Source organism: Schistocerca piceifrons, chromosome 5, assembly GCF_021461385.2.
Source record: "Schistocerca piceifrons isolate TAMUIC-IGC-003096 chromosome 5, iqSchPice1.1, whole genome shotgun sequence".
Lineage (NCBI taxonomy): Eukaryota > Metazoa > Arthropoda > Insecta > Orthoptera > Acrididae > Schistocerca > Schistocerca piceifrons.
The window spans coordinates 272,963,097-272,986,966 of record NC_060142.1 but is presented as its reverse complement, the minus strand read 5'-3'; the positions used below and the strand labels follow the sequence as shown (position 1 = coordinate 272,986,966).

Sequence of the window (23,870 nt, the reverse complement as noted above, 5' to 3'; positions counted from 1 at the left end):
ATTTGGAAAAAAAAAGAAGTTTTTATTTTTTGTTGTTTCAAACAAAATTTTGGAGTTCTGGCATTAAAAGTATATGAGACATTAACAACAGATCAACTGGTCAATAATCAAAATAAATACCTATATTTTTCCAATGACACTTCTTTGCCATGAATATCATTGGCTGTGAATTCATAGATGGATGTGGCATTTTTCCAATTGTCCATTTTTGAAACTGCCTCAACCTGTATGAAAGAGAAATGTATTCCCATAATTATCTGTATAAAAATACGAAGTTGTAGGTGATAATACGTGAAAGAAAGTGTTTCTACAGAATATTTCACAAGAACACTTCTATTTCACAAACTTTCACAGTTAGACTAGCAAACATTAATGGTGAAAGCGTGGCCAACTCCATAACAGGCATTATTGTTATCTTTTGTTGCACTTTAAAGAACTTGCTGCCTTGTTCCACAGCTGTGAGCAAATAATTAAAAAGCAATTGCATCTATACATAAAACATGAGAGAGTGTGCAGTAATTTATTCCTGGTGGATAAATTTGTAAGTAATTTATTCCTGGTGGATAAATTTGTAATGAATTGCTAAAAGCATTCTGGTTATATGGCACACATCATATCTGCCAATCTCTACAGTAAGTGGAAAAGAAGCTGGAACTTTAATGTTACAGGTACTGCTGAGAACACAGGTAGTCAAGTGGCTTTGGTGTCACTTCTGACTTCAAGGCTGCAACATCAAGCAATCTCTCAGGAACATCATCACTTGATATTAAGGGAGGGGGGAAATGCATACATGCTTTTGTAGTGATAGTTACCACTTACATACCCACCAAAGCAGATCTATTAAATGTATCAATATCAGTCAGCAATCAGGTGAGCTACCAGTCTGTCATGGTTTACATTCAGTTTTTACTGGGCGTGCATTTGCAACTTTCTTTATGTCTAAAAGTTCATGCCGATACTAATAGACGTTTGTGAGTAATTTAAAGGCCGTCCACATTGACTAGTCCTAAATCTGCATCCACAAGACTTCAATTCATATCATCAGTTATTAAAACTTTGTAAATTATTTTACCGTTTCATGCATCTTGTAGCGGACATCAATTGTTTTTCTCTGTTGAAGCCCGCACACTCAACTTTGAAGCTATGGTGTTAATCAATGGCTGGAGTTATATTACCAATCCTCACATCAAAATTCATTTCATTTTGTGTCTAAATAGTTGCATACCATTTTTTTTAAATATGGCACTCTTGAAAAAAAATTATAATCAGCTTGGCAAGTTTTGCAGACAAACATCCTAATTTATATTCCGCAAAATTAAAATATGCAGCAAGTTTAAGATCAAATTTTAATACAACATAGTCGGCATATTTTGCAGGTTATAAGATTCTGTCATTACTGAAACAGCATTTTGTGGTATTTGTTATGGGACATGTGCAACAATAGGAAGCCAAATGACATTGTGTAACAAACTGTCATCACATGTTACATGTTGTAAAGTGTTGGTCATATGGTCCATTTATCACATGCATGTCAATTCACCATAGCCTATAGTTAATTATATCATCATGATACACTCACCTCTACAATAACTATTGTTAAGAGTGTAGTTATGCTTGACACATACTCAGACTCACTGATTTCTTACTGTATATTTTTGTCACATGTGATCCACAGACATGAAATGAAGAAGATAACGACGTAAATGTCTTAGAACAGCCTACATATCACTTTCTGACAGCTTCTGTAAAACTCTCCTTTATTGCAAACAAAACACATGGCTTAAGCATAAGGCAGTTGCTGGTAGGATGGAAAATAGTATGCTTCAGTAATTGCTATTTGTGAATAGCAGCGAGATCCCAGCTACAGATATCTTCATGAATAGGCTTCAAAGTCCAGGATTTGAAGTTCTCATCACTTCAAAAGTTTTCATACTTATTCTCTTGCTATTGGCTTTATTACTATAACTTGTACAGGAACCAGATTACAATTTATTATAGAAGAGTAACAGATTGTAGTCAAATTAAATCAGGAAATGCTGAGGGCGTTAGATTAGAAAACTAGGATTACCAGACAAATTTTGCTACATGGGCTGCAAGGTAGCAGATGACAGCATAGGTAAAGAAGATAATGCAGTCTAGCAGTAGGAAGAAAAGGTTTTCTGAACAATAAATAGATGTTAACATTTAATAAAAATTTAAGTATTCTGAAGTGTTTTCTGAAAGTACTTGTCTGGAGTGTACCTAAGTAAAAAGCAGACAAACAGTACAAGCAAGAAGAGTATGGAAGCCTGGCAAATGTGGTACTACAAAAGGTAACTAATAACGAGGTACTGACTGGTACAATGCGACTAAAAGAATGATACTCACAAAACAAAACTGTTATGTCATTCATGGCCACTTGTTGACAAATTGCCTATTGGCTCCTATTTCTGGTTCTTTGGCTGACATTTGTTCGATATTTTTCTGACGTTTTGACAGCACGAGTGGCTTGAGATGTCAAAGCTCCATCCTCCATTGCTGTTGGTGGACTGTAGTCCAGCTTGTGGCTGTAAATTATATGTACCTGGCACACCAACTTCCAAGAGCTTTTCCGTGGTCATTACCACTGTGGTACTTCCCTTGCTACCTGCAATGTCACAGGAATCCACGATCCAGTCATCTTGAGGCTTTCTCTTTTTTTTCGGAGCTATCGTCATGTTTGTATATTTTTATAGCTGTCCTGAACAAGTGGGTGTAATAGCTCTTCTCTATGTTGGCTAATTTCACTATGTGGTCAGTCCCACACAGTGTGTGCTCCACCACATCAGATTGCTCTACATGCCCCAATGTGCAGTGGCGCTTATGTTTGGTGCTCCCAGTGTTGATTCATCATCCAGTCATTCCAACATAGACTTTTCTACATGTACATGATATTTGGTATATTTCCAACACTGCAAGTGGTCCCCTCTCTCCTGCGCTGATATGGGACAATCTTTGACCTTCTTTGTCACTTATTAATACCCTTATGTCATGTTCGCACAATACATGGCCAATTCTGTACAATACATGGCCAATTCTGTCAGTCACTCTGTAATCGACATTTCTGTTTCTGAATGTTTGAGTCTGTGACACTTATGTAACTTGTGTAGTACCCTTCGCTCCTCACATCTGAGGTGCTGCAGCTCACATATTCCGTCTTGCTCACATCAAGAGCATCTTTATCATGCCTCTTTTCTGGCCCAGGTGGTGATTTGATAGTCTGTGCAGGTATGTGTGTGTGTGTGTGTGTGTGTGTGTGTGTGTGTGTGTGTGTGTGTGTGTGTGTGGGTGGGTGGGTTTTTGATATGCACTGTGTCCCAAGTTTTCACCATTCCTCATGGCCAGCACATCTAGAAAGTGTAGCTGTTCATCTGCTTCTACCCCCTACCATTTCTAGGTGTGCAGATCACAAGGGATGGTAAAAATGTAGGCCACAGCGTGTTTCAAAAACTGACTGACACACACAGACGCACGCACGCACGCAGATACCTACACAACCTATCAAACCCGAGCCAGAAAAGGGGCCACATTTAACACACTCACAACACAAGCAAGGCAAACATGTGAGCCGCAGCACCTCAGATGCGAGATGCAACACCTGGAAAGTGTTCTGCAGAGCAATTGGTGCTTCACCAGTTACATAAGACTTGTCACAGAATCACTCTGCGAAGTGACATCAGAAAAAGCAGTGCCAGGGACGGCCTTTCTGCCATACCATTCCAGAGTGACCACCAGAATTAGCCGTATATTGCACAAATACGCTGTAAAGACTATTTATAAACCAACAAATTATATCATAGAGTGTCTCAAATGGCAAAGGAGAGAAGGGGCCCACTTGCAACATTGAGAATGTACCAAATACTACGTAAATGTAGAAAAGTCATGTAGAAAAGTCTATGTTACAATGACTGCATGATCAATAAACACCAAGAGCCTTGAACGCAAGTGGCACTCCATGTAGGAGCAGACAGAAAAATCGACCATGGAGGAGCACGTGCTGTGTGGAACCTACTGCATAGTGAAATTTGCCGACATTGAAGTTCCTAAATGTGAGTGTATGCTTTCCCGGCGTATACAGCTGGCGAAGAGTTCTCGGGCTTCCAGCCGGGTGGCGGTGTCTTCAAACAGCGACGTTTCGACGAGTGACATACTCATCATCTTCTGGCGAAGTGCCGAGACTTTGGGGATGCCGGTCCCTTTATACCTGCGCTGTGCCCCCCACCACCTGGCCGCGGGAGGCTGGGTCCAGAGGAGCCGGCGGGCGAGGTGGAGGGGGAAGCGGGTGCGCCGTTCGTGTCTCCGTCAGAGCATTCTGATTGCGTCTCGTGAGCTGGACGGTTCTTGTTGCGTTCCTGGTGTATTGCGGCTAATGCTGGATTCCAGGCCGCGTTCAGTTGATAGCCTTCGTCCCTGTTCACAAGGTTCTCGTGGACCCGTATTTCTATTGATTCTTTAATGACGCTATCCCAATAGCTCCCGGCTCGGCATAGCACCCTGGTGTTTTTGAAGTCAAAGGTGTGGTTTTCTTTGATGCTATGTTCAGCTATAGCAGATTTCTCTATCTGTCCAAGTCGAACATGCCTGATGTGTTCCTTGCACCTTTTTGAGATGCAGCGCTGCGTTTGACCAATGTACTGCACACCACATTCGCAGGCAATGTTGTATATACCAGGTGTGTTTAGTTTGAGTGGGTCTTTAGCTGAGCCCAGCAGCTTTTTCGCCTTCGGCGGTGGTCGGAAGACGGTATTTATGTTAGATTTTCTTAATAGCCTCCCGATTTTGGCTGATGTGGGCCCCAAACATGGAAGAAAGGCAAGTCTCTTGTTAACCTCCTCATCCTGAACTTTGTCAGCCTGTCTCCTCTTGAAGGCCCTGCCAATCTGTGTTTCACTGTACCCGTTTTTCCGAAATACCTCTCTTAGGTGGTGTAATTCGTCTGAGAGGCTTTCTTTGTCACAAATGACGTGCGCCCTATGCACCAAGGTGGTCAGTACTGACTGGCGTTGCGCCGGATGGTGGCAGCTGGTTGCATGGAGGTACAGGTCTGTATGTGTCTTTTCTATATACTGAATGGCCCAGCGTGCCATCCGCTTTCTTCCTGATCAGTATGTCCAGGAATGGAATACAGCCATTCTCTTCTACTTCCATCGTGAAGGTTATATTCTCATGTATGCCGTTTAGGTGGTCCATAAACTCCTCCAGTGCCTGCCTGCCATGCTGCCAAATCACGAAAGTGTCGTCCACATAGCGGAAGAAGTGCCTGGGTTTACGGTGAGCAGTTTGTAGTGCCACCTCCTCAAAGTGTTCCATATAAAGATTCGCGATCCCTGGAGCAAGGGGAGATCCCATGGCCACTCCATCCACTTGTTCATAATGCTCTCCATTGCACTTTAAGTAGGTGGTCGTAAGTGCATATTCAAAGAGCTTCACTGTTTCAGGCTCGAAGTGCCGATTAAGGAGCGCCAAGGCGTCTTGTAGCGGTACTTTTGTGAACAAGGAGGTGACGTCGAAGCTCACGAGTAGGTCATCACTCTGTATTCGGATGTCCTTCAGTATTCTAACGAAATCCGCGGAGTTTTTCACGTGATGACTGCAGTGTTCCTGCTGTAGAGAAGAGCTATTACACTTGCTTGTTCGGGGAAGCTACAGAAATACACAAATATGACAAAGCCCCAACGTGAACAGATCCTGAATTCCTGTGCTGCAGAGAACAACAGTCGCAGTTAGCAAGTGGAGAACTGACCATGGAGAAACCCCTGATGACGCACCAGATACATATAATCTGCACCCGCAAACTCCGCTCCAGTCCAATGTGTGTGTGTGTGTGTGTGTGTGTGTGTGTATACCTGTCCTTTTTCCCCCCTAAGGTAAGTCTTTCTGCTCCCGGGATTGGAATGACTCCTTACCCTCTCCCTTAAAACCCACATCCTTTCGTCTTTCCCCCTCCTTCCCTCTTTCCTGACAAAGCAACCGTTGGTTGTGAAAGCTTGAATTTTGCGTGTGTGTGTGTGTGTGTGTGTGTGTGTATGTGTTTGTTTGTGTGTCTATCGACATGCCAGTGCTTTCGTTTGGTAAGTCACATCATCTTTGTTTTTTGATAGTAATGTTAATATGACATAAAATACTACAGTAAATTCTGAATGATCACTTCTTTCACATGGTTCAGTTGCATAAATTATAAGCAGAGAATGGTCTAAAATAGTCCTGTACTCTATGAGAGCTCAACTAAAGTGAAAGTAACACTGACCTCAAGGTATTTCCTGTAATGGAAACTTCTGAAATATGATTCAATGGACAAGGTAACTGAGAAAAAATGTCAACACAAGGACGAGAAGATTGAGTTTTAAGAGTCTGGGGGGGGGAACTGGCCACTGACTGGAAAGATAAACACTAACAGACACAAAGCCTTCCACCATACCCAATATCTGAACATTTTAGTAAGATGTAAATTGAAAGTCATAAGTCAGAAAAATCACAGTTTCAAAAACTTACGACAGGTGCTGCTCTAGATGAAAGAAGTCTTAAGGCACAAAAAGCTGTTCCAAACACTTGCAAACTTGGAATGAGCATTTTTCACTACTTCCTGCCTAAGGCCACTGTACTAGAGATGGTTGAGCTTTGTACAATCTCCTGTATAAAATACAAAAATGAAGAGTCAAATATGTCTACTTTTCAGGATGTGCAATTCCGTAAAAACTGGTAATAAATAAAATACAATAAAAAAAATGGGCAGCAAATTAAAACTTTACTTACGAGGCAGTTAAACAAGAATAAAATTAATTTCCAAATGTATGAGTGTCTAAGAATTACATTTCTGTAACCTGGACATAAGTAAATGATGTATAAGTACTAGTTTTTTGCAAAGTGCTAACATTAAATCTGTCACATTTCTAGAGGTGTACAGCTTTACAAAAGGCAACTTCATGTCCAGTTCTGTGCAGAGGCAAATAACACTAAAAAGATATATATCATCACATGCCTCTCACTAACTGCAAGTGTCCTCTCCTTCATACATACATAAATTCATTCATGCATAGTATTCTATAGATCCCATCAAGAAAAAGAATTTTCAGGAATGTGGAACGAATCAAGATAGACATCAACAAAAAATTATCTGCATATTGTATCAACAGCAAATTATCACTGCACTGCTTAATGCTATTCATTCTTCAGACAGTTACCTTTAATCAAGTAGATCACAAAAAGCTGCTACTTTGAAAACAGCTGCTGCTTCCTCAGTTATACTAGACAGCTGCTGTTTGCCTTTATTGGGGCTGCAATATTACTTGATCATAATGGCATTTTCAAAGAAAAGAGCCCAATTTACTATATATTAGTACTTGTCATGCAGCTAATAAAATTTTTCAATCTCTGAATCTTGATACTCTGATTTTTGGAGAAAGAGTTGCTAAGGAGATACATTTTCATTTTTATTTTGAATTGGTAGCAATATCCATTTTCTTGCTTTATGTTAGACAGGAGGTTACTGAATACCTTTCCACCATAATATATGACAGCATTCTGAATCCCAGACAAGGGGGCGAAGCCTACATGAAAATTATTTTTGTGTCTATCAAACAATGGAAAATCCAGGATGGAATGAAACAATACCAGAGAAGGAAAGTTGCTACTCACCATATAGCAGAGATGCTGAGTCACGATAGGCACAACAAAAAGATTCACACAATTGTATGGCCAGAAGCTACAATTGTGTGAATCTTTTTGTTGTGCCTATCACGACTCAGTATCTCCACCATATGGTGGAACGAATCAAGTTGCAACTCAACTTTCCTTCTCTGGTATCGTCATTTTTGTGTCTACTATTGTGGTTGTATAAAACAAAGTTCACCTGAAACAGATTTTAACTATCAGCAACAAAAACCATTCAGGGAAGTTAATGTTCTAGATTTCTTAAATAATGTGCATTATTGGTGGCTGAACTGTGATATTTAACAATACAGATGGCTGAAACTGAATGAAAAACACTGTTGAGGAGAGTGAAGCTAATATAGTTAGTTTTTGACATGACGGAGGTAACAGTGGCTGTCTTGGTGAGGAATTGCTGTACCATTAATACTCCAGTACTTTTACACAAGTCTCTCATGCCCCCTCTGTGATGCAGCACAGAATGGTACAGGAATGTCGCACCAATCAGCCCACCATGGCACAGGCAGCGAACTTGCATGGGGCTCACTGAGTAGGACAGTGGGATGAGAAGTAGGGAGTGGGGAGGGAACAGAATACAGGATGTGGCAGACAATGGAGATAGCACTCCCATCTTGGGAGTGTCAAATCAATAAAAAGGAATAAGAGGGATGATATGTTTGTCTCGGATGGAAGAATGAGGGGAGGAGGATAAAAAAGTACTGTAGGTTTGGCGAAGTATGCCAGCCAAGAACAACCGAATGTCCTCCAGGTCACATCAAGGTGATGAGGGGCACATCTCCAATCATTATGAAACACTGGTGACATAATCAAGTCAATAAAATGGTGGTAGTAAATAAGGTAACACCTTTAGGTTAAAACAATGAGGGGTGTAGAATTTAATTAAAATGTGGGGTCAGGCCAATCCATCAGCCCGGTGCAACCAGAAACACTCCGGAGCTGAGATTCCACTGGGAAATGACCAGCCACCGCCACTCAGGGTCCACCAAGACCATACTGCCTGACCTCCAAATAAAATTATACAACACAATGTTTGATAAATGTAGAACTGGATTTGCTGCTTGGACACCAATAGCTAAAATTAAGGGTAATGTGTCAATTAGATTCAGTGTTTGTCTTATTGTGGCAAAAGTGGTGCACATTACTAAAATGTGCATCACTGATAAAGGGGCACCACTACTACTGTATGGTGGAGCAGCTTGTTAAACAATGTATTCAAAGGGGCCAGGCTAGTATGGCTGCTGCAGAGTTGGCAAATAATCTTACATTCTTGAAGGGACATTCTGCATAAAGACATCCACACAGTTGTAAAAGATTTCACTATGTGTGTGTGTGTGTGAGACAGAGAGAGAGAGAGAGAGAGAGAGAGAGAGAGAGAGAGAGAGAGAGAGAGAGAGAGAGAGAGAGAGAGCACTAGCTCTGCAGTGTTGTTGGTGTGCTCTCTGTGCCTCTCCCACACCTCATGCTTCAGCTGTTGCCTGCCCTCATAACTGGCAATGCTGGGGTTGGAACTACACCAGACCACTGCTTCTGCTTCTGACTCTGCCTGGTAAAAAGTACATACTCTGAAAACATACCCCACCTGTCCTTACATTACTTGTGTTTGCTTTATGTCAACCGTAATTAACACTACAATGGCTAGGCAACCAAACTATACCTAAACCAACATGAAAAATCAACAATGACCCTTCTGCATGCACCTCAAAGTGCAGATAATCATGGCAGAATGACACTATTGGCTGGAGCATCAAACGGTACACTGCTCCTGACCCGTGTACATCGGCCCACTACCCGCCGCCTCCTGTACACGCCACTGTAGTGGTCACTGCTGCAGGCGACTCAATGTTCCATGATGCTACAAGTTGTTGTGATAGGATCCTCTGTAAGTCAGTGTCTTTTAATTCTAGGGCATCCATTTTTTGTAGCATCTGGCCAAATGATGTATGCTTTCATTGGGTCCAAGTAACACAACTGGCCTTCCAGTGTTTTGACGTTCAGAGAAAAGGTCAGACAGGCAATACCAATAGGTGTCAAGGGTAGCAGTGAGTTATGGCTTGTGAATCACTCAGTCACTGCAAATTCACAAAGACTAGTGTGAGCACACTTGCAAAATAGCTACTAGTCACGCAGGCATGGTACTAGGTTACTGTCACTGCCACCTCCTGTGTGTAAAGCAACAGCCTGTTTGGCCATTAACAGGTCATCCAGTGTAAATGATTTCCACACTCAATTTCATTCACCACAAATCAAAGCAGTTATCATAAAACAGTTGAGTCATTATACTCCTTCAAGAGAAGGTAAAAGAAATACGCAGCATGCCCTTGGACACCCTCATATGCTGCTGTTTATTACCCATCAAGATAAAACCTTCACAGCTACCCAAGATCCTAGGCACTTATGTCTGGTTCACTTATGATGTCTTCAATATGTGAATCCCCCTCTCCTCTCCCCCCCCCCCCAGTTTTTTTTTTAGTTCAGTATGCTACCTTCTTGGATTCTGACCTCCACCTCACTTATAGCTTCATAAAAAATCTCAATGTACACAATGCTCACCAACCACCAACTGTACCTTCACTTCAATAGCTGCCACCCCTTCCACTCTAAAAAAAATCCCTCCCAAAATACACATGCATGTGAAAGGATCAAAGTGAATAATGAACAGTTGAAAGCTTTCCTGTGGGAATCTGTACAGTTACAAAAATAACTGCCAGTTTCCTACTTTCGGCTTACAAGCATACGCTTATATGTTGTTCTCCTTCCAATTTTACTAAACTTGTAACCTGTCTTTATGCATATGGAAACTCTCACCGTTTCCAAATTTATCCCACAACAGGAACGTGTCAATCCCTGTGGTTATATGGAGTGCAGAGGCACAAAATTATATTTTCACGACTTTGTATTATCTCCAAACAAACAAGTCGATCTTCTAACTAATCTCTCAAATTCCTGATGAAATACGCCAATACTACCACTTTTCAGCGATTTCTTTCATAATTTATTAGGGACTTCTGCTATTGTAAATTACTTAAAACTGCTGGCCTGAATCCCGAATTTAAACAAAACGGGTACTTTGTTGCATAGTGCGGGAATGTTTTGCGAATGCACGATTGCAATGAAAAACATTTTCAATAAATTTCTTTGTACCACAAACAAACGAAGTAAGTACTTAGGGAGATGTAAACAGTGACTGCCGCAATAATTATAGCTCTCGAATCCACATTTGCCGCAAAACACAAGTACCTAAGAATTTGTTTTTGAATTATAGTAAACTCCGATCTTATGATAAACACAATGACAGCAAAATGAGACTTCTACAATTTTGCGACTGATATCTTGAGCACAAAACTAATCTGCAAATTGTCAACATTCAGTCGTGTCATTGCACAATTTTTTAACGTCTGCAAACAGCGTTATTGCAGCACACGGTGATATTCGAGCAACACGGCCCAGAATTAATACAAGCAGACAGAGTACACTTACAACTCTGTTTTATTCAATTTTCGAACCCTCAAACTAGTTAGCTTCAACCGTCATGCTCCAGTTCACAAGTCCTTTAAAACACATCTGAGCTGTTCTTATGACAAAGGTTACTATAAGGTTGCTGGTTCCGTAACCTATGAGCAAAGATGCATATCGCTACTGTATATATTCGTTACATTTTCGTAAGGGAATAACATTTTTTTTTGTATTTAAAGTGTTTTTAGTTTTCCTGGTTTCATATAGTTTGATTTTCAGTATTTTATGCGTCCATAAAATGACGAACGTGGTAATAGTAACTCTGCAAAAGAGCGGTTAATTTGAACTGGACTTTAAGTGCGATGAGCAGTGGCTATAGTTTGAAGCATACAAACATGTTTTAGAGAACGTAAGATTACTGACAGGCTTCCTAGTTATTGAGTTTTTTAACGTCTTTGTGGTGCTACATACACACATTACCCTGATAATAATCTCGCCATTTTACTACTGCCTTTCTGAGAAAAATGTATTTTCATTTTACATGTGTTTAAAATCAGCATTTCATGGATGTAACTAATAGATGAATAGAAAGACAAAAAAATATTAACTCCTGAATCAGTGATCAAACTAGTATGTCTTACTCTTCCTCTCTGTGTATTTTATTCAAGGTAAGTAACGAGTGGCAAATATATTAGTGTAAATCAGTATCAATCACGATCAGTTTTTTGTCACATGCAAGTTTGTGTCAACTAAAAACCTTGTATTTTGCGTGTTCTCTCTGAGAAAGGAATTTGTAGAAATCATTGATTAAATGTATAATACATATATAAATGAGAAGCGGATTTTTGTTATTTTTGTAGAAGCTGTCTCTCTAAATTACTAACAGTTTGTTGATATACAAACAAATATTAATAAGCAGGATAATGACAATTTGTTGTTAAAACAATGTGTAGATTAAGTTTCCCCAAGTTGCTTATCTTTTCTTGACATACTGTATACCCTAAATTGTTCCACATCCCTCAAATTTATTTTTCTTTATGATTCTAAGGTATGAATGAATAAAAATGTGGATAGATGAAGTTTCTTCTCTATCAGATATATATAACACTTTCTGATTCCCTGTCAAAGAAGATATTTGTACAAGAAAGGGCCACAAATTTTAGTTGTGAAAATATTGCTGCAGTAGGCCTACACCTTGTTATATAATATTTCATTTGCCTTCCACTGCACGGCAGCTTACAGACATAAGCTGGAGATTTTTAATTAATGGAATGAAATATTTCTTACACACTATGCCTCTCACAAATGTCCTCAGTGCAGGGTCACCAATACTCTGATCTATATTCTCTTTTCTCTGTGAGGTACTGGATGGGCTAAACAAAAAGTTTCGAACGCTTGGCGTATTTTTTTTTTATTTAACAAAGGTATTTGACTGTGTTGATCTCACAATATTGCTCCAGAAGTTGGATCTTTACGGAATATGGGGAGTAGCTCACAATTGGTTCACCTCTTACTTTAACAACAGGCAGCAAAAGGTCATTATTCACAATGTTGATAACGGCTGTGATGTGGGATCTGAGTGGGGTACTGTCAGGTGGGGGGTGCCCCAGGGATCAGTGTTGGGACCGCTCCTGTTCCTTGTTTATATGAATGATATGCCCTCTAGTATTATGGGTAACTCTAAAATATTTCTGTTTGCTAAGGACACTAGCCTGGTAGTAAAGGGTGTTGTGTGCAACATTGACTCGGTTTCAAGTAGTGCAGTACATGACCTCAGTTCATGGCTTGTAGAAAATAAACTAACATTAAATCACAGTAAGACTCAGTTTTTACAGGTTCTAACACACAATTCAACAAAACCCGACGTTTTAATATCACAGAACGGGCATATGAGTAGTGAAACTGAACAGTTAAAATTCCTAGGTGTTCAGATAGATAGTAAGCTGTCATGGAAAGCCCACGTTCAGGATCTTGTTCAAAGACTTAATACTGCCATTTTCACTATTCGAACGGTATCGAAAGTGAGTGATACTTCGACACGTAAATTAGTCTACTTTGCATATTTTCATTCACTTATGTCATATGGTATTATGTTTTGGGGTAACTCTTCCCATTCTAGAAGGATATTTTTGCCTCAGAAATGGGCGGTTCGGGCAATAAGTGGTGTGAGTTCACGAAGCTCTTGTCGACCTCTGTTCACAAGTCTGGGTATTTTGACATTGGCCTCTCAATATGTATATTCCTTATTGTCGTTTCTTGTTACCAATATTAGTTTATTTCTAACAATAAGCAGCTTTCACTCGGTTAATACTCGGCAGAAATCAAACCTCCATTTGGATCGGACTTCCTTAACTCTTGTGCAAAAAGGTGTACAGTATACTGCTGCATCCATTTTTAATAAGCTACCACTCGAATTCAAAAATCTTAGCAGTATTCCACGCGCTTTCAAATCGAAACTGAAGAGTTTCCTCATGGATCACTCCTTCTACTCTGTCGAGGAGTTCCTTGAAAAATTAAGCTGATTCTCATTGTACTGCTGATGGTTGGTTGGTTGGTGTGGTCTTCAGTTCTGAGACTGGTTTGATGCAGCTCTCCATGCTACTCTATCCTGTGCAAGCTTTTTCATCTCCAAGTACCTACTGCAACCTACATCATTCTGAATCTGCTTAGTGTATTCATCTCTTGGTCTCCCTCTACAATTTTTACCCTCCACGCTGCCCTCCAATACTAAATTGGTGATCCCTTGATGCCTCAGAACATGTCCTACCAACCGATCCCTTCTTCTGGTCAAGTTGTGCCACAAACTTCTCTTCTCCCCAATCCTATTCAATACTTCCTCATTAGTTATGTGATCTACCCATCTAATCTTCAGCATTCTTCTGTAGCACCACATTTTGAAAGCTTCTATTCTCTTCTTGTCCAAACTATTTATCGTCCATGTTTCACTTCCATACATGGCTACACTCCATACAAATACTTTTAGAAATGACTTCCTGACACTTAAATCTATACTCGATGTTAACAAATTTCTCTTCTTCAGAAATGCTTTCCTTGCAATTGCCAGTCTACGTTTTATATCCTCTCTACTTCGACCCTCATCAGTTATTTTGCTCCCCAAATAGCAAAACTCCTTTACTACTTTAAGTGACTCATTTCCTAATCTAATTCCCTCAGCATCACCCAACTTAATTAGACTACATTCCATTATCCTTGTTTTGCTTTTGTTGATGTTCATCTTATATCCTCCTTTCAAGGCACTGTCCATTCCATTTAACTGCTCTTCCAAGTCCTTTGCTGTCTCTGACAAAATTACAATGTCATCGGCAAACCTCAAAGTTTTTATTTCTTCTCCATGAATTTTAATACCTACTCCGAATTTTTCTTTTGTTTCCTTTACTGCTTGCTCAATATACAGATTGAACAACATCGGGGAGAGGCTACAACCCTGTCTTACTCCCTTCCCAACCACTGCTTCCCTTTCATGTCCCTTGACTCTTATAACTGCCATCTGGTTTCTGTACAGATTGTAAATAGCCTTTCACTCCCTGTATTTTACCCCTGCCACCTTTAGAATTTGAAAGAGAGTATTCCAGTCAACATTGTCAAAAGCTTTCTCTAAGTCTACAAATGCTAGAAACGTAGGTTTGCCTTTCCTTAATCTTTCTTCTAAGATAAGTCGTAAGGTCAGTATTGCCTCACGTGTTCCAGTGTTTCTACGGAATCCAAACTGATCTTCCCTGAGGTTGGCTTCTACTAGTTTTTCCATTTGTCTGTAAAGAATTTGTGTAAGTATTTTGCAGCTGTGACTTATTAAACTGATAGTTCGGTAATTTTCACATCTGTCAACACCTGCTTTCTTTGGGATTGGAATTATTATATTCTTCTTGAAGTCTGAGGGTATTTTGCCTGTTTCATACATCTTGCTCACCAGATGGTAGAGTTTTGTCAGGACTGGCTCTCCCAAGGCCGTCAGTAGTTCCAATGGAATGTTGTCTACTCCGGGGGCCTTGTTTCGACTCAGGTCTTTCAGTGCTCTGTCAAACTCTTCACGCAGTATCATATCTCCCATTTCATCTTCATCAACATCCTCTTCCATTTCCATAATATTGTCCTCAAGTACATCGCCCTTGTATAGACCCTCTATATACTCCTTCCACCTTTCTGCTTTCCCTTCTTTGCTTAGAACTGGGTTTCCATCTGAGCTCTTGATATTCATACAAGTCGTTCTCTTATCTCCAAAGGTCTCTTTAATTTTCCTGTAGGCAGTATCTATCTTACCCCTAGTGAGATAGGCCTCTACATCCTTACGTTTGTCCTCTAGCCATCCCTGCTTAGCCATTTTGCGCTTCCTGTCGATCTCATTTTTGAGATGTTTGTATTCCGTTTTGCCTGCTTCATTTACTGCATTTTTATATTTTCTCCTTTCATCAATTAAATTCAATATTTCTTCTGTTACCCAAGGATTTCTACTAGCCCTCGTCTTTTTACCTACTTGATCCTCTGCTGCATTCGCTACTTCGTCCCTCAAACCTACCCATTCTTCTTCTACTGTATTTCTTTCCCCCATTCCTGTCAATTGTTCCCTTATGCTCTCCCTGAAACTCTGTAAAACCTCTGGTTCTTTCAGTTTATCCAGGTCCCATCTCCTGAAATTCCCACCTTTTTGCAGTTTCTTCAGTTTTAATCTACAGGTCATAACCAATAGATTGTGGTCAGAGTCCACATCTGCCCCTGGAAATGTCTTACAATTTAAAACCTGGTTCCTAAATCTCTGTCTTACCATTATATAATCTATCTGATACCTTTTAGTATCTCCAGGGTTCTTCCATGTATACAACCTTCTTTCATGATTCTTAAACCAAGTGTTAGCTATGATTAAGTTGTGTTCTGTGCAAAATTCTACCAGGAGGCTTCCTCTTTCATTTCTGTCCCCCAATCCATATTCACCTACTATGTTTCTTTCTCTCCCTCTTCCTACACTCGAATTCCAGTCACCCATGACTATTAAATTTTCGTCTCCCTTCACAATCTGAATAATTTCTTTTATTTCATCATACATTTCTTCAATTTCTTCGTCATCTGCAGAGCTAGTTGGCATATAAACTTGTACTACTGTAGTAGGTATGGGCTTCGTATCTATCTTGGCCACAATAATGCGTTCACTATGCTGTTTGTAGTAGCGTTTGCTTAAACTTATGGACTGCTTTCCTTTCAGGTTCATGAACATTTATTTTTATCTGTTATTACTTTTATGTTGTAAGTTCATGTACTGACACGTTCCATGATCTTGGAGATTTTCTCTTCAATTTGGCCCTATGGACTTTGACATGTAAATATTGGAGATTTTCTCTTCAATTTGGTCCTACGGAGCTTGACATGTAAATATTGGAGTTTTTCTCTTCAATTTGGTCCTATGGAGCTTGACATGTAAAAAAAATAAATAAATAAATAAATAAAAATAAAAAAAATAAATACTCTACATGTAAATATGGAATGTTGTCTACAGTGATTCCTCTTAGAATACCCAGGTTTGCAGTTAGTCACAGCAAACTTTCCAGATTTGGCAACAACAATACTGTGTGTCGCACTGTATTAGTCATTATACAGCGAATATCTTACAAAGTTGTTGAGGCTTTCATGGCTAGTTGTTGATATATTGCCTGTTGGTACCTGTCCTGGGATCTTCAGTTGTTGATATATTGCCTGTTGGTATCTGTCCTGGGATCTTCAGATGTTTAGTGATTTTCCTGACATTTTGCCAGCCATTCATGATGACAAAACATCAGGAAAATCATTGAACAAAGGCTGGCAAAAATTCCCAAGACAGATGTTAACAGGTAATATGTCAGTGAATATCATGGTTTGCTGTCAGTTTCTTTGTTCCAACATGTTTGATGAAGCAATTTTGGTTCCATTATGGATGCTACCTACCTGATTTTTGGACTGTTTGAGAAGGATGCTTGCAATAGGTAGTTCATCTTGCTGGGATCTTTTCAGTATTTGTCAATCAGTTTCCAAGATGCTTTGCTTATGTTGTCAGACTGTTCTATTGTTTTGCTGTTAATCTGCTTCCTTAGGTTAACAATTTCAGTTTTAAAAGTTTGCTTAGCCCTATTGTATTTTTCCATGAAAACCTGCATAGTAGTAGCTTTATAAAGCTGGTTTATCTCATGTACTCGCTGCCTGAGCATAATCAGATTTGTTGGGAGTTTTAGTCTAGGATTACTTCCATTTTGACAGTGTTTAACTACCTTCTGGATTTCTCTGACTGGACAACTATGTTCATAATGATGCAGTAGGGTTGAGTAGAATTCATTCCATTTATCATATGACCCTTTTACCTGGTACACAGAATCCCATTTCTCATTCGCTAGTTTGTCTTTAAGAGCATTAATATTTGAGGTATTCAGCATTTGTTTCTGAAGCACAATTTTTGTTATTTTAGGCACAATTGAGTTGTTGTATTCTATCACCTGACAGAAGTGGTCAGAATAAAGAAAATCTAAGTTACTGTAATTTATCTTATCTATAACATCTTTGTTGATTGCAGCATAATCTATTCTAGCGGAACATGTGTCTGTCTCTCTGGTGTCAGAGTTCACTATATTTACAAGATTGTATGAGGTCAGTACATCATTGAGTTTCAAGTTTACTATGCTATTTGAGTTTGCATCTATGTTAAAGTCACCTAATATAGTAAGGTCATTAGAACCGGCCTGACAAATAACACTACAAAGTTTATCCATAAACAGCATTAAATCACCATTTGGTGGCCTATATACTCCAATCACTTTATGCTTTGGTAACTTAAGATCATTACTGTGGAGTACAATACCTGTCATTTCAATTGATCCTTCTTTGGTGTGGTGTTCAAGAAAGGAAATTTTTTTAGCTTCTATATCCTTATTAACATAAACTGCCACACCACCACCTTTATGGTTTTGCCTACAATAACTATTTGCTAGTATGTAACCTTCTAATCTATAATATATTATTTTACTGCATTTTAGCCCATGTTCCGTTATTACTAGTACATGTGGCAAGTATTCCTCTATGAATATTTGTAGAAAGTCTGGTTTGTTTCTGAGATATTGCACATTTAAGTGCATTAACTTTAAGGCTGTTATCCCTTCTTGTTTATTTACCATCTTGAACGAATCAAAATTATTTGAGTTACACTTTTTACAACATTTTGCATACACTAGTTTTTTAGAACTGACCTGCAATGACTGATCACTTATTTTACACCCTGGGTTTTCTTTGTGCGAACGGGACTCCGTAATATCCGAAATACATTCCTGAAAACTATTATTATGGTCCTTTATTCGAAAAAAGTCTCGTAGTTGTAGCCCAGAGCAATTGGAGCTTTCTCCACACTGTCTCTCTCGCACAGTTTGCTTATGTGGGAAACTACCTTGGCCTTCCCTTTCCTATTTAAGTGGAATCCGTGTTTTGTATTTTCATCACGACCCATCTTACTTAAGTCTATCAAATGCACATGGCTAAATTTATCACACAGTTTCTTTAGCTCGGAATTGTAGTGCCGATTCTCCTTGTTTACACACGACCACAGTGGTAAATCATGTCGCACTGGCACGTTTGTGATGACAATGTTCATTTTAAATAGTTTTGGTAATATGTTACAGAAGCATCGCAGGGCTGTCTTGCTTTCATTTTTGTATATGTTGTTGCCGCCGCCAATAATCACTATGTGAACGTCTTTATTCAATTGACTTGTTTCTGTTGTAATATTCTCCACCACTGCATTTAACATTGCACCAGGCTTGATGTTCGCGAAAACTGAATGCTTTGAAGGCTTACTTTCGCGAAAACATTTGGATAGATGACTGTCGGCATACAGGAGGAGCCCTTTGGTGCATCTTAAGGTTGGCAAGTTCTTTTTTGATTCTTTAGTGGGAGTTTTGTGATTACTTTCTGGTTCGTTTATGTCTGTTGTGTTACCACAATCCGCTACTAGTGCTGAGAATTTGTTTGATAATGGTATCACTGGGGCTGTACTTACATGTAGTTCTTGCTTGTTTGTTTTTTTCGACACATAATGTCACCCACTACAGCAGCACCCTTACATCATGGGTCAAAGCAGATGGGTGGGATTGGACGCCTCCGTTGACCCCTAATGTGTATGTAATTGGGTTCATTCTACATTCCAGAATGCTCTCCTTCATTGTGGTATTTACAGAACATAATGTGTGAATGATCACAAAAAGTTTGACAAATGCCATATGCTTCACAGACTTTTACATGTTCCATTTGTAAATCTATGCCATTTTATCAGCAGATTTTCATTCCTGTATCATTATTTCAATTATATTCTATGGCAAACTATAAACTGTGTGGCAGGGTATTCTGTTTATTGAACGATAAATTAATATTTGTGCTTGTTACAGTTATTGGTGGGAAGCAAAGTTGTTTGTGTGCTTCATTGAAAAACATTGCTATTCAAATATTATGCTCCTGTTTTCCAGTAGATGATGTGTTAGGGGTATAAGAATTTTTATAATTCCCATAATTAAAACTGATTCTTAAAATTTTCTACATGTGTTTTAATAAAACATTAACCATCTTTCTCTGACCATCTGCCATTTGAGATTTTTTAACATTTCTTTTACAGTCACCCAACTTCAATCAAGCTTGTTACTGTTTGCACCACTCTTCATTTTGTACTTTGCCCCCTGGTAATTCAGCTTGATATGGTCCAATACCATGGAAGAGAACTCTTTTACATACACTGTAGAATATGAGACCATCCCATATTTCAAAAATATGTGAGCCAGTTATTATTAGCCTTGATCATTTGATTTGATGCAATAATGAGCTTTGTGGCATAAATGAGATGATGATGTTGTGGTATTCAGTCCAGAGATTGGTTTAATGCAGCTCTCCACATTAATCTATCACGTGCCAGACTCTTCATCTTCGAATAACTACTGCAACCTACATCCATTTGAACCTGCTTGCTGTATTCATCCTTTGGTCTCTCTCTAAAATTTTTAGCTCATACACTTCTCTCCAATATTAGATTGACAAAACCTTGATGCCTCAGAATGTGTCCCATCAACTGATCCCATCTTTTAACCAAGTTGTGTCATAAATTTCTTTTCTCCCCAGTTTGATTCAGCACCTCATTAGTTATGTGATCTCCCCATTTGACCTTCTATATTCTTCTATAATACCACATTTTGAAGAAAGCATCTATTCTCTTCTTATATGAACTGCTTATTGTCCACATTTCACTTCCGTACAAGATTACACATCAGAAAAATACCTTTAGTAAAGATTTCCTGACTAATCTGATAGTAGATGTTAACGAAATCCTGTTTTTCATAAATTCTTTCCTTGCTATTGCCAGTCTGCATTTTATATCCTCTCTACTGCCAACAATCAAGGTGCATTTGATACACCAGTTGTTGGTTTAATTTACTGCTTGCTCAGTGTTCAGATTGAATAACATAGGGGATAGTTCACAATCCTGTCTCAGTGCCTTGTCAACTTCTGCTTTTCTTTCCTCTCCTTTGGTTCTTGTAACTATTGCCTTATTTCGTAGAAGCTATGTATAACCTTTCGCTCCCTGTATTTTATCTCAACTACCTTCAAAATTTTCAAAGAGTGTATTCCACCCAACACTGTCAAAAGCTTTCTCTAAGTCTACAAACGCTATTAATGTAGACATGCCTTTCTTTAATGTACCTTGTACGATAAGGTGTGCGATCAGTATTGCCTCGCGTGTTCTTGTTTTTCTCTAGGACCTAAACTGATCTCCCATCACAGCTGCCAGCATCTGCGTTCTTTGGAAATGGAATTATTAAATTGTTCCTGAACTCTGAGGGTATTTCAACTGTCTCTGATGTCTTGCACATCAGATCAAATAATTTTTTTCATGGCTGGATCTCCCAAGGATCTCAAAAATTCTGAGGGAATGTCATCTACTCCAGGGGCCTTGTTTTGACTCAGTTCTTTCCGTGCTCTGTCAAATTCTTCTTGCATATCACACTTCCCAAGCCATCTTCATCTACTTTTCACTTTCTGTAATATTGGCCTCAGGTTTATTTCCCTTATGTAGACCCTTTTTATATTCCTTTCAACTTTCAGCTTTCCCTTCTTTACTTAGTACTTGCTTGCTATCTGAACTCGTGATACTCATACAACTGCTTCCTTTTTCTTCAGAGGTCTCTTTAATCCTCCTACAGGTGGTATGTATCTTTCTCTTCTACAGCCTTGCATTTGTCATATAACCATTCATGCTTGATAATTTTGCAGTTTCTGCCAATCTCATTCTTTAGATGTTTCTAGTCCCTGTCACCTCTTCATTTGCTGCATTTTCATATTTTCTCCTTTTGTCAATTAAATTCAATATTTCCCGTGTTGTTCAAGGATTTCTACTAGTTCTCATCATTTTACGTGTTTGATCCTCTGCTGCTGCTGCTGCTGCCCCTCAAAATGTCTTACAGTTTAAAATTTGATTTCAAAATCTGTGCCTTACCATTATATAATCAGTCTGAAACCTTCCATTATCTCCAAGTCTCTGTTTCATTATCTTTCATACAACTGGCTTTGTCAAAGTTTACAGTGGTGTCAAGTTTCATACAATAATCATTTACATATACAGAAAACAACTAGGTTATTTAAGAACTAAAAGATTTTCTTTATCACTCAGGAAAAACATATATTACAATAATTATTTTCCATGAATTCTGCAACTGAATAGAATTCACTGTATTTCAACCAAGTTTGTAATATTCTCTTATATTTATGTAGCAGTACTGTATGAGCTGAGTGTGGTAACTTAGTGAAAAATTCTCTTCCACATATATGAAATCAAGTATTAACAATGATTAAATTATGCTGTATGCAAAATGTATGAGCTGCAGTTAGTTGGCACTGATTCAAATGCTTTTCAGGAATCAAGACTTACTGCATCCACATAATTGTCTTAATTCATGGTGTTCAGTATGCCATGCAACAAAAGCATAAGTGGGTTTCGCATGACGAATGTTTTTGGAATCTGTGCTGGCTCTCATGGTGAAGGTCACTAGGTTTGACATACCTCATTACATTTGAGCTTAGAGCATGTTTCAACATTCTTTAATAGGATATCGTGATATTGGACTACAGTTTGGTGATCACTTCCACTACCCTTCTTGTAAATGGGAGTGATATGTCCTTTTTTCAGCTATTGAGCACAGGTTTTTGTTCAATGGATCTACAATATTATGGTTAAAAGAAAGGCTATGTCAGTTGCAAATTGTGTATAGAATGTGACAGAGTCTTCTTCTTCTTTTCTTCTTATTCTCCTCTCTCTCTCTCTCTCTCTCTCTCTCTCTCTCTCTTCTCTCTCTCTCTGTCTGTCTCTCTCTCTTTTTTTTTTTTTTTTTTTTTTTTTTTTTTTTTTTTTTTTTTTTTTGCTGGTATAATGATAAACCCAGCACCCAGTACCCAGCATAAGAGTTGCACTTCTTCCATTTTACGTATCATCTTTATGTCAGTGATATTGTGCTCATAAATACTAAGGTTGTGATAAACTCTATCAGGGACACCACCACATGTTACTTTTACCCCCTACTGATATGAGGAATATAACATGCTAAATTAACTAATTACTAAATGACAAAATATTTATTTCAAAATAAAACAACAGAGAATGCAGGAAAATGATTTTTTTTAAAGAAATGAGACAGGATTCCATTGGACCCAGGATCTTGTTCAATTTCTCAGCACTGCCAAAAATAATATCAACACTATTCATCTTTTGAATGGTGCAAGAATGTACCTAGGGGTGGTATCGTATCTTCCTTTGTAGAGTAACATTTGAGAACCAGTTCACCACTTCTGCTTTTGTTTTGCTACACTCAGTTTCAGTTCCTGTGTCATCTGTGAGACTGTGGGCACTAAGTTGGGTGGCACTGACTGCCTTTACATATGACCAGTATTTTCTTGGGTTTTGTGAGTGGTCTTTCGATAAGATTCTGATATGATAGGCTTAATGAATTATCCTTCTGACCAGTCAAATGCATTTCATATAACATCTATCTATAACTTATATGCTTTAGTTTACACATAATGTGCAGCAGTCACAGTTTCTGTAGCAATTTCTTTACAGAGATTGTATACCTTAGAGGAACCCTCCAATAGCAAATTCTCTACTGGGTACATACTTATCCAGTGCTTGGTCAACTATTTTTCTAAGCTTAAGTCAGATTTCCTCTACATGCATGTGTTCAGAGCTAAATGTTTTGAGGTCTTCCTTGTGATATACAAAACAACTCTTTATCTACTTTACTAAACAATTAAACAATGGAGAATCCAGGATGAAATGCAACAATATTATGAGAAGGAAAGTTGCTGCTCACCATATAGCGAAGATGGTGGGTCGCAGATAGGCACAACAAAAAGACTCTCACATTTAAGGCTTTAGGCCATTGGCCTTCATCAACAATAGACACACACACACACACACACACACACACACACACACACACACACACACACACACACATGACTGCAGTTGTTTGTGTGTGTGTGTGTGTGTGTGTGTGTGTGTGTGTGTGTCGATCAAAGTCAATGGCCGAAAGCTTTAATTGTGAGAGTCTTTTTGTTGTGCCTATCTGCGACTCAGAATCTCCGCCATGTGGTGATTAGCAACTTTCCTTCTCATAATATTGTTACTGAATAAGTAAATCTTTCTACTTGTTTTATTTCCCCATTGTACTTTA

At 38.8% G+C, this 23,870-nt stretch overlaps 1 protein-coding gene across 4 annotated transcripts in view; it reads right to left on the bottom strand.

Annotated features, from left to right (window-relative positions):
• Positions 1–11,308, bottom strand: part of LOC124798068 (phospholipid hydroperoxide glutathione peroxidase-like) — a 54,949-nt gene extending 43,641 nt beyond the window's left edge. For 2 of the 4 annotated variants that reach the window (XM_047261301.1, XM_047261303.1), the window contains exons 1-3: positions 11,164–11,308; positions 6,511–6,648; positions 121–224 (exon numbers count right to left, since the gene is read on the bottom strand). In XM_047261301.1, the coding sequence (XP_047117257.1) occupies positions 121–224; positions 6,511–6,588 (182 nt within the window). In that variant the 5' untranslated portion in view covers positions 6,589–6,648; positions 11,164–11,308. Of the gene's footprint in view, positions 1–120; positions 225–6,510; positions 6,649–7,199; positions 7,293–11,163 lie in introns of those variants that run through there. The other 2 variants (XM_047261302.1, XM_047261304.1) reach the window with 2 other exon arrangements.
• Between the last annotated feature and the right edge of the window lie 12,562 nt (positions 11,309–23,870).